Genomic DNA, 11589 nt, shown 5'->3' on the forward strand with positions numbered 1-11589 from the left:
GGAATAGCGGACGCGGAGCTCTCATCCGCAAGGGCCCTTCTGCCCGAGAAGGGCTGAGAAAACGTGCACCGCTCCCACAAAGGACAGAGTCTCCCACAGAAGACTCCCGCACAATGCCCACAGCATGGGGCTGACGCTCAAGATGCGTCTGCTCAGCTTTCTGAGAAAGCTACCAACCAAAGCCAACAAGTGGGGACATGAAGACACATCATGTGGGGGCTCTGGAATCTGAGCCCCTAAACTGAGCTGTCCTCTAACCTGGGGGCACCTGGAGTTTCAGCCTCTGACAGTGAAGACACTCCAGGCTGTCTTGGGCTTTCGGAGCACAGGAGGTACCCGGCCCTGTCCTGGCGTAGGACCACAGGCCTGACGGTGTGGTCAGCAGAACCGTGGGGGCAGGCAGGATGGGGCCCGTGGGACTACAGGCCATCCTGAGGGGGGCTGGCCACTGGCCCTCTGATGTGGACTCTCTCCCTCATCATGCCCTTCTTCCAAGCAAAGAACAGGTTCAAGCTGGTTCTCCTCTAGGTGTCTGAAGGACAGCTCAGCGTATCGCCCTTAGCTGTCCTGTCTTGGCTCCTGTCCTTCAACGGGAGGGCCAGGCTCGCCACCCCACCCATGGCAGTCGGGAGGTCGGGGGGCCTCGTCCCTGGGATTCTCTCGGCCCCAACCAAAGGGGAATCCTGGCATCACTGCTCGGTCCCAGGAAGCCCCTCCATGTTGACACCTGAGCCTGTCACAGGGGGAGCCGGGCTGTGGCGGGGGCGGGTGTTGCCACCCCCACCCTGCATGGCACGTGCCTGGACTTCCTGGACACCCGCTTACTGGGCCACGTGGGTGCGCCTGCACTCAGATACACTTAGGATCTGGGGGCGGGCGTCAAGCCCCTGCTCTCCACGGTCAGCGTCAGACTGCTCCCGCGGTCGCCAGGACGCGGCGCGCGTACCCAGCTCGGGCGGCGGCTTCTTGTCCCCCACGTGGACGATGGTGCTGCTGTAGCTGCACTGACTGCCGAGGGACGCCACGCTCTCCGCCTTGCCAGGCAGCGTCAGCGACGTCAGGCGCGCACTCACGTCCGTGCAGCCCTTCATCGGGGAGGGCGATGCTGCCTCTGCAGGAGAAAACAGAAGCAGACACAAACCGCGGTAAGGGTGAGCTGCTAGGACAAGAAGCACGGAGGCCAGCCGAGGGGGCGCTCCAGGACCCCGGGGCTCAAGTCTGCACTCGACCTGCCAGGGGACGCCGTGTCCTCCAGGGAATGGCACAGAAGCAGAGACTCAGAAATGGGGACGACGGCACGCTGACACCCTGAGTCCTCTGGGAGGAGGCAGGCGCCTGGGCTCAGGGCCTCTGCCGGGGCCTGTGGGGAGCTCCGCCTTGCGGCCAGGGCCCCTCTGCCAAGGGCAGGAGAGCAGCTGGGCTTCCCCTGCAGGCTGGGACAGGCCTCACCAGTCGCCCAGGCTTCCATCAACCGTGGAGACCCTGCTTGTGGTCCTGCTGAGGACCACCAGCGATAGCCGCACATCCGATCTCTGACTCCTGGGGCCGCTGACACTCAGAGGCCAGTCCTCCTCTGAGACGCCATGGAAACAGGCCCGCCCGAGAACGACACCCTGGCTTCCAGCAGCCCGGGGGATCCTGTCCTCTAAGTCCAGTCCCCTCTACCTCCAGCTGGTAAGAAAGTTCTGAGCCATTTTGGTCATTTAAATCAACAGCTGACACCCCGACACGTGTCCCTGAGGCCGCTCAGAACCCACAGGGGAAGGGAGAAGGGGCCCCGGGTGCTCAGATAAGGCCTGATCCCGAGAGAGGGGTAAGTGCTGGGTACAGCTCAAGCAGACACGGTACCTGCAGCGTGCAGCCCGGGGCCCGCAGCGAGGGCCTGGCGCTTGTCACTGGCCTGGGGCGTGGCGAGGCGCGCAGGGAACTCGCACTTCCTCTTCAGGGTGGCCGCCTCGCTGCAGCTCTCCAGGTACCTGCGGGGGGTTGGAAAGGGCTTCATGTAACCGAGAGTCCGACCGCGGGCGCCGCTGGTGGGGAGGGAGGCCAGAAGGGCCGCACCTGATGACGCTGTCCAGGCAGCTGATCTGCTGGTAGGAGCCGGCCGGCGGGTCCCTGCAGGCCAGCTCCTTGGGAGGGCTGACCTCGGGCGGGCTGGCCCTGGAGCTGTCCTTCTCCACAGCCGCAGCAGCTTTCATCAGAGTCGGGGAACCGCTCTGCATTTCTGGAGCAACAACATCATTCTTTCCATTAATACCTGTTTCCCCCAGTGCCCACTCTAAGGTTACAAAGCATTTCAATTCTACTGAAAGAGAAGACCGGGGCTCAGCAAATGCCTCAAAGACACAGAGACCCCGGGCCAGCCTGGGATTCATGCCACCCTGCCAGGCCAGCCTGGGATTCAGGTCACCCCGCCGGGTCAGCGGAGGGAGCTCTCTCATCCCCACTTGGTCAGGGTTGTCCCCAGGTTCAGGGACTCAGCAGTGGGAAAGGCCAATTCCTACTTGAACCCCTGAAGATCACAGGAGCTTTGTGGTCCATCGATATTCCTGGCCTCGGAAGGTTTGGTCTCTTCCAACGTGACTCGCCACGTGGTGAGTGGGATCAGGCCTGGGGTGCAGGGTGGGGCACCCAGGAGCAGAGCCGGCACCCCCACCTCAGGCAGCTGGGCCTGGACTGTCTGCGGGACAGCTGGGCAGCCCCCGGGCAAGCATCTGCTCACGTGGCTCAGGTCCACTCTGCAGAGTGGGACGAGGGGGTCGTGGGGCAGAGGCGCACACCTGGCTACACCTCGTGGGCCTCCGGGGGCCGGGCCCCCGGGACAGGGGCTGTGGTGTGGATCCCAGGCTGAGCCCTGTGTCAGCACAGAAGCGAATGGCCCAACTCAAAGGGGAAATTCCCTGCATCCAGAGCTTGAGTCACACCCGCCTCCCCGTCTTGCCACGCTGAAGCCTCACTAAGGAAATGCTGGATCACTTGGTACCTGAAGCAGGCTTGCTCTTTTGTTCTCCAGATTCATCAGGGTAATGAATTTTGCTTTTGGCCTTGTTACCATTTTTACAAATTTCCTTGAAGAAAAACAAAAACAAATGAACACATTATTCACCCCAGGAGACCCTGCAACCTGTGCCCTACAGGCTGAGAAAGAAAAGCCCAACTAACCCCAGGAACAGAGAAGCAAGTTTGAAATGAGATCTGAGACCCAAACAAAGCAGATTTTACGATTCTGAAGAATAATAAGAAATAAAGTGAATGTTAGGCTACTCTTTCTTCTTTTTAATCCTAATCCTTCAGTTTGATCTTCAGTTTTATCTGAACGTTAGGTTATACTTTCTTCTTTCTAACCCTAATCCTTCAGTTTGATCTTCACTTTTGTCTGATTGCCTGCTTTAAATAGTTCTCACCCAAACCTGTAGCCACAGCTTGCAGTGCTCCCACCCTTTCAAGGCTAGAGAGTGAGTCCCAGGTGAGCCGAGTTTAGAGAAGCCAGAAGCAGCTGAGGTCGGACAGGCTTGGCCCCAGCGAGGACTGGTCTCAGAGCACATGGTCACCCGCATCACAGGTGATGGGCAGAGGGGGACCTCGGGGCACGTACAGCTCTCCTCCGGCGGGGGTCCTCCTGGACGGCGCTGTCGCTGGAGGATGTCTGGCTCATGAGATGCTCATGGGACCCGTTGCTGCCCAGGCTCCCGTAGCCGCTGGAGCCGCTGTGGGGCACGGGCTGCGGAGACAGTGGCAGGAGGAGTCTGGACAGGTGGGGTGTGGCCCCCCCACCGAATCTCAGAGAGGCCGTAACCTGCTGGCAGGGGACGGGGGGCGGCCCTCGGGGGGCACCAGGTGGGGCCGGGCTCGGACCCAGGGTTGGGCAGCAGTGGGCTCCCCGCCTCCAGCCATGGGGCCGGGCCTGGATCCCAGTCCCCAGGGAATCCATGGCCACGGGGTTCAGAGACAAAACAAGGTGCCTGACAGCACCCCCAGCCCCTGGGAACCGAGAAGCAGGAAGTCGCTCCCCCGGGGCCCACGTGCTCACAGGGATTCTTCCTGAGGGCTGTGTCCCTAAGGATGGGAGGGGGTTTCTCCACCCCTGGGGCCAGCTTGGCTTCCCAAGTTGGAGGGACACTCCCACCCACCTCCACCCATGAGGACCACACCCTCCAGCCACTTGCCCAGGGGGGGCGGGTTGTGGACACCAGCACCAGGGGGCAGGAGATGGGCCTGGGAAGGAGGGTGGGCCCTGGCCTGGGGGCAGCCCCGGGCTGTCTGGGGGGCGGGGGGCAGCACACCCACCTGCAGCAGCAGCCGGTGGATCTGCTCCGTGAGCTCCTGGACGCCGGGCTGAGGGGCCTTTTCCTCCAGGCCCAGCGGAGCAGAGAACACGTCCTCGTTCAGAGGCCCCCTGCGCGGTTTCCATTTGTCTCCATGAGTCGGGCCCCTGCCTCTCCTCCCTGCAGACCTCCCAGGCTGCCACCTGCCCGCTCCTCACTCCCTCCTCCCACTCGCTGTCCCCCTGAACGAGGCCCCGCCCACCGGGGGCGGGGGGCAGATCCATGGTGGGAGGTGACCTGGGTCTGGCCCCCCACCAGCTCCCTCACCGCCCCAGGCCCTGGGAGCACTCACACCCTCACTCTGTGTCTCCCAATGATGAAGGAGATCTTCCTGCTCCAGGGGTTGATGAAGCTGGACCAGCTGGTGTCCAGCGTGATGTACTCCCCGTTTCGGGCACGGAAACGGAGCGGGGAGTAGTCGAAAGGCTGCCCCCCGGACTGCACGACTAGGGGAGGGAGAACAGAGTTCAGGATGTGAACAAATGCAGCTGGTGCTTGCAGTAGAAGACACATGGAGATGCACTTAATTTTGGAATCATGTGAAAACTCAGGAGACACCAATACCTCTTCAAAGCCACCTCTGTGAACCTTCTGTTTTGCCTTAGGCTGCACGCGGGGCTGCTTGCAGCAGTGTCCTAGCGGATTTTAGGACACACGCCCCTGCGAGCCTCACTGGTCTTCTCCCAGTGGGATCTCAGTGTTGCCTGTCTGTGGGCTTGTAGGACCGGGGTCATCCACTCCTCTGGCCTGGGCCAACCGCCCTACTCCCCCACGCCCCACCAGCTGACCCTGTCTCCTTTCTTCCTGCCTGCTGGCGCAGCCAACAGTCAAAACAGGACACCGAGGACTCAGGCCGTGGGCTACTCTCGACCGACCGACAGTGCCAGGACTCAGGCAGGCGGTGGGGCAGCCCTCGCCCGCAGTCCCCGGGACCAGTCCTGGCGGGTGCTGACCTCGGGAAGACACCCCCAGACTGCACCAGCTTTGTCCGCGCCCCCAGGAAGGACTTCGAGGAGGGGACCTACTCTTCTTGTGGATGGCGAGCATCAGCGGCCTGTCGCTGGGGTGCAGCTGCACGAGGAGGGGGGTCTCGATCAGGTCCTGGGGCAGGTGGCCCAGGAGAGGGACGGCCCTGCAAGGCAAGCAGCACGGGGTCACGGCCGCGCTCAGCACGCCGGCCAGAGCACGGCCTCCAGGAGCGGCAGCCGGCCCGTCATCTCCAGGACGAGGCCGGCTCTGAGTCCCCTAAAGACCAAATCTGGGTACCGGTGCTGACGAGGCAACAGTCAGGCTTTCATTAACTAGCAAACCAAGCATGCTGCATCCTGAGGGTCTGCGACCAGAAGCTGGGTCCTACAGGGCCCTGCCCGTCACAGGCTCAGTGCTGAGACCTGATTTCCTGAAAGAGTCCATCATGATGACGTTTTTGTTTTCTTCTTCTAAGATCTTTTCCTTTTAGTGTGTCCTAAGTTTGGCCAGAAGGAAATGGCAACCCACTCCAGTGTTCTTGCCTGGAGAATCCCAGGGATGGCGGAGCCTGGTGGGCTGCTGTCTATGGGGTCGCACAGAGTCAGACACGACTGAAGTGACTTAGCAATAGCAAGTTTGGCCAGACGTGGCTTGACACGGACTTTCTAAAGCAAGTTTGCCTGGACCAGGGCAGCCTTGCCCATGGGCATCTCCCCAGCTCCAGGCATCCTCCTGCCCTACCTGTGGCCACTGCGTCTGGTCCCCAGGAGCTGCTGTCGCCGGCTGGGCCCCTGCCCTGTGCCCATCAGGTCTTCCCTGGGTGCAGCTGTCTTGCTTTCTGGGCAATGTTTTACACTGAACTTCTGCAGTCCCCCTCCTGCCTCTGTGCGTCCTGTCCCCTCTGTGAGTCCAGCACCCTCTGGTGGCTCAGGTCCTGTTGCGAGCGGCATCTCAGTCTCCCTTCTCAGGCCGGTCCCCTTTCATCCCAGCAGCTGCTTCTCAAGCTGACTTCTGCTCACATGGAGCAGCTTGTTCTTCCCTTAGAGCAAAGCCTCCCTGTTCTGTGTGGGGAGAACTTCCTCGTGGGAGTTCTTTAATTTCCTCCTCCTTGCCTGGGGCACGTTCTGGGCCTGGTATTCTCCTTTGGACAGGATGTACAGCACATCCTGGTTGAGGCCTGTCCAGTGGGGAGGAGGAGGGGAAGGGGAGGAGGAGGGGGAAGGAGCCCTGGCCAGCCTGGGCTCCATGGGCTGGACTGTCCGCTGGGCTTTGCTGAGCCAGGCTCTGCAGCCTCTTGGCCCACAGTGACCAGCTCACCAGGCCTCCTGCACACAAATGAGTAAACACCTGGGGCGGCTGCAGACAGGAATGCTTAGGCTTTTGGAGGAATAGAAACTATCCTGCGATTGCTTCACAAATGCAGCTCCCAGGCCCCAGCCTCCAGGATCCTGTCCCCAGGGAGGCGGGGCCTGGAACCTGCTCCTGGAAGCTGCAGGTGGCTGGTTGTGCACAGCTGAGCAGCCTGGGGCGGGGGAGGCTGACGGGCGTGGCTGCCAGAGAGCAGAACTTCCCAGCAGGCCACCTGCAGCCAGGGGCGGGGGGCACCCGGTGTCCCTGGGCCTGGTGCAGGCGGTGGGGGGCCTAACCCTGCACAGACACCCTGCAGAAAGCCCAGCAAGCTCCCTGTGGGTCTCCCCAGGAGACTTCTCCCCAGCCCTGCTGGCGGCAGCAGCAGCATCCTGTATGTCTTCGTGCATGTGCCTAGGAGCTGAGGAAGTCACACGGGGACCCTGAGCCAGGCCAGTGAACCCAGAGCCCTCAGAACGGTCAGTGCTCCTGAGCCCAGCAGGGCCACGGGCACCGACTACAGCACCCTGCACCGAGGACCTGGGCGGGGAGCGCGGGAGGGCTCTGGGCAGAGGTACGGTGGTGGCCGCTCCCCGCAGCGGCCTGTGGCAGGCAGGCTGGGGACGCACCTCTGCTGGGGCCCTGCCAGGGTGCCTTCAGCTTCAGTCCTAGCACCGTCCAGGCGTGTGGTCCCTGGCCACACCAGCCTTGACGTGTGCGCCCGACTTTTGAACAAGGTTTAAACAAGGGTATGTAGACAAGCTCAACTAGAATGATGACCAGCTCCCCAGCATGTCTCATCTACGTAGCGTCCATACCTTAGGAGGTTTTAGTGTGATTCCATAATTATTTCATTGTCTACGTATAGCTGAGTGTTTTCATTGATTATTACGTATAACATGCAGCCTAAGCTTTAACTAAATAGCTTCAACATCAAAATCATGAAAGTTCATTCAGCTTTATTTGGTTATTAAGTAACTACCAAGACAGTGATGAGACACGAACTGTCTGGGGCGGGGAAGCTGCTGCTGTGAAGGGTACAGCACTGACTCCAAGACCAGCGGGAGGGGGAGGTGAGCATGGGGGGGTTGCTGCCTGGCTTACCTTTGGTCCACATCCTGGAATAGACAGTTTGGCGAATGTGTGGTCGTAAAAATTCTCTTTTCAGGAGGGATTCTAGGGGCTGAAAGAAAAGAATTTTGCACAGACTTTTGACTTGAATGTAGTTATATTAGAACATAATTTGTGGTGGGGAAGGGGAGGGCACCCACGGTCCAGCCACGCCTGGACCCAGCGAGAGATGCGGGGCCTAGTGCCTCTGGCCGACAGGGGAGGGGGTGTGGACGGGCTACAGTGACACAGGTGGGTGCCGACCGATCTGGAGGGAGAGGAGACTGCCTGGGGCGGGGAGAGGCGGGGGGGCCGGGAGCCCGCCTTACAGACGCGGCTCTGAGCCGCGGACGGAAGCCGGGGCGCAGGCTGGCCCGCGTTACCTTCGTAGCCCGAGTGCACTCTCTCCGCCAGCAGCACGCAGCTCAGCTGGCTCTCCGCGCCCTGCCGCTCGCGCACCTGGGCCAGGTAGGGCGTCACGCGGAACGGGTGGTAGTGGACCTCGCTCTCGTGGTTTTTGCCGACACTGCAGAGGAGGGTGGGAGGAGAGGCCGGGGATTAGGGCAGAAGGACCCGTCCTCTGTTGCTGGTTACCTCTCCCCCAGCAGCGCTGCCGTGTCTCAGCATCCTCTACTTATTGCACAGATGTCCACGGAGCCGAGCCGGGCCGCTCACTGGGCCCCTCACCCAGGCCGAGTCGGGCACGCTCCCTCGGTCTCTGATCTGTGCCTCCAGCCTGCAAGAGGGTCTGCGACCCACCACCCTGCTCCTCTGTCCTTGCCCTCAGACGCCTGGGGACAGCGAGGGGACCATCAGACAGTCACTGGCCTGAGCAATGGGAGTGCTTCAGGGGCCCTTCTCTGGGGCAGTTTGCATTTTAATTGGGGGAAGGGCTGCTGCTCCAGTGCGGGGGTCCTGGCCCCAACTCCTGAGGGTACGCGACTCTGCTGGGGCCACTCCTGACACTACAGACGGATGTTCAACGGGTCCCTTGATTTGGGGCCACAGACCTATGGGCTCTCCCTGAGAAAATACACTTAGACTAAGGGTTTCATGAGCTTCTGGGGTCCTCACAGAACCTGAGGGGAAAGCTGTGGGCTCTCCCTGAGAAAACACACTCAGACCAAAGGCTACACGAGCTTCTGGGGTCCTCACAGAACCTGGGGTTCATGCCTTTCCAGGGCGGGGGGAAGCTGGCCAGTTTCCCAGGTGACGGACTGTAAGTCTGGGCTGCCCAGGCTGACGTTCTTCATGAGGAGCAGCTCAGTCACCGCACTGTTGACCCATCTCTCCTAACTCTCCGAGCACATTTAACAAGAGGCTCGGGACTTCCCTGGCAGGCCAGTGGTGAGGACTTACTGCTTGCACTGCCAGAGCCCCGGTCCGATCCCTGGGCGGGGAACTAAGGCCGCACAAGCTGAGCAGCATGGCCAACAAGTGAAACAAGACAGAGCGGCTTGGCCTATGCAAGCGTGTCTTCAGGCGGACTTTTCAGGACCAGGCGTGCCGTGCGGCAGAGGTGCCCCTGCTGAGCCTCCGCCCCAGAGAACGGGGCCTGGGCGGGCGGCGGGGCGAGGGCACTCCCACTTCTTCCCCACCTTCAGGAGCTGGGCTCACCTGATACGGCAGAAGAAAGACTTCTCCTCCATGCATTCTTGAGTAAAAGAGTCTGAAAGAGAAAGTCCCAGTCACTCCGCCCGTCACACGGCTGACCCCGGAAGGTGCTTTTATTGCCCACAGACGAGGCAGGAGCAGGAGAATCGAGAGTCAGGGTGTGAAGCCGGTTTACCTGCCACGGAGAGGAGCCCTCGGGGTACAGACCTCTGACTTCAGTCCTGACCGAGGTGAGGTCTAGTTCACGAGCGAGCACTCACCAAACCACGCCGTGCTAACAGCACTGCCCCAAACACACCAGCTAGTGACAGATTTAACCTTGGGACGTGTACTCACTGGTGGGCAGAGTGTTTGCATGTAAACACCCAAGTATCTCAACCCAAACATTTCTGGGGGGATTGCTATTCTTCAGTTGCTAAGTCCTATCTGACTCTTTGCGACCCCACGGACTGCAGCACGCCAGGCCTCCCTGTCCATCACCATTTCCGGGAGCTTGCTCAAACTCACATCCATTGAGTCAGTGATGCCATCTAACCATCTCATCCTCTGTCATCTCCTTCTCCTCCCACCTTCAATCTTTCCCAGCATCAGGGTCTTTTCTAATGAGTCGGCTCTTCGCATCAGGTAGCCAAGGTACTGGAGCTTCAGCTTTAGCATCAGTCCTTCCAATGAATATTCAGGACTGATTTCCTTTAGGATTGACTGGTTTAATCTCCACGCAGTCCAAGGGACTCACAAGCGTCTTCTCAGGCATTACGAAAACATCAGTTCTTCGGCGCTCAGCTTTCCTTATGGGTCCAACTCTCATATCTGTGCCTGATTACTGGAAAACCATAGCTTTGACTATAGGGACCTGTGTTGGCGAAGTGACAACTCTGCTTTTTATTACACTGTCTAGGTTTGTCACAGCTTTTCCTCCAAGGAGCAAGTGTCTTTTGATTTCATGACTGCTGTCACCATCTGCAGTGATACTGGAGCTCAGGAAAATAAGTCTGTCCTTGTTTCCATTGTTTCCCCATCTATTTATCATGAAGGGATGGGACCAGATGCCATGATCTTAGTTTTCTGAATGTTGAGTTTTAAGCCAGGCTTTTCACTCTCCTCTTTCATCTTCATCAAGAGGCTCTTTAGTCCCTCTTCACTTTCTGCCATAAGGGTGGTGGCATCTACATATCTGAGGTTATTGATATTTCTCCCAACAATCTTGATTCCAGCTTGAGCTTCATCCAGCCCAGCATTTCACATGATGTACTCTCCATAGAAGTTAATAAGCAGGTTGACAACATACAGCCTTGATGTACTCCTTTCCCAATTTGGAACCACTCCATTATTCCATGTCTAGTTCTGTCACTTCTTGACCTGCATACACGTTTCTCACGAGGCAGGTAAGGTGGTCTGCAATTCCCATCTCTTGAAGAATTTTCCACAGTTTGTCGTGATCCACATAGTCAAGGCTTTAGTGTAGTCAATAAAGCAGATGTTCCAGAGAGTTCTGGAACTCTCGTGCTTTTTCTGTGATCCAAAAGATGCTGGCAATTTGATCTCTGGTTCCTCTGCCTTTTCTAAATCCAGCTTGAATATCTAGAAGTTACTGGTTCACATACTTTTGAAGCCTCGCTTGAAGGATTTTGAACATTACCTTGCTAGTATGTGAAATGAGTGCAACTGTGCGGTAGTCTGAGCATTCTTTGGCACTGCCTTTCTCGGGGATTGGAATGAAAACTGACCTTTTCCAGTCCTGTGGCCACTGCTGTGTTTTCTAAATTTGCTGGCATATTGAGTGCAGCACTTTCACAGCATCATCTTGTAGGATTTGAAAAAGCTCTGCTGCAATTCCATCACCTCCATTAACTTTGTTCATAGTGATGTTTTCTAAGGCCCACTTGACTTCACACTCCAGAATGTCCGGCTCTAGGTGAATGATCACACCATCATGGTTATCCGCGTCATTGAGACCGTTTTTGTACAGTTCTGTGTATTCCTGCCGCCTCTTCTTAATATTCTTTGGTTCTGTTAGGTCCATACCATTTCTGTCCTTTATTGTGCTCATCTTTGCATGAAATGTTCCCTTGGTATCTCTCATTTTCTTGAAGAGGTCTCTAGTCTTTCCCATTCTATTGTTTTGTAATAGAAGCAACTCAGGGCATTTTACAGCTTACATCAATCCTTACTTTAAAATTTAAATGTCTAGCAAAAATATGAGTTCAACCCGATGATCTCATTA

At 58.3% G+C, this 11589-nt stretch overlaps 1 protein-coding gene across 1 annotated transcript in view; it reads right to left on the reverse strand.

Annotated features, from left to right (window-relative positions):
• PER2 (period circadian regulator 2) overlaps positions 1-11589 on the reverse strand; it is a 39836-nt gene that overhangs the window by 11909 nt on the left and 16338 nt on the right. Inside the window, exons 7-17 of the mRNA XM_043462151.1 lie at positions 9369-9420; positions 8135-8277; positions 7746-7824; positions 5351-5457; positions 4618-4771; positions 4288-4396; positions 3596-3721; positions 2984-3068; positions 2062-2224; positions 1849-1976; positions 947-1111 (exon numbers count right to left, since the gene is read on the reverse strand). Coding sequence (XP_043318086.1) covers positions 947-1111; positions 1849-1976; positions 2062-2224; positions 2984-3068; positions 3596-3721; positions 4288-4396; positions 4618-4771; positions 5351-5457; positions 7746-7824; positions 8135-8277; positions 9369-9420 — 1311 coding nt within the window. The remainder of the gene's footprint in view (positions 1-946; positions 1112-1848; positions 1977-2061; positions 2225-2983; positions 3069-3595; positions 3722-4287; positions 4397-4617; positions 4772-5350; positions 5458-7745; positions 7825-8134; positions 8278-9368; positions 9421-11589) is intronic.

This window comes from Cervus canadensis, chromosome 2 (genome assembly GCF_019320065.1).
Source record: "Cervus canadensis isolate Bull #8, Minnesota chromosome 2, ASM1932006v1, whole genome shotgun sequence".
Classification (NCBI taxonomy): domain Eukaryota; kingdom Metazoa; phylum Chordata; class Mammalia; order Artiodactyla; family Cervidae; genus Cervus; species Cervus canadensis.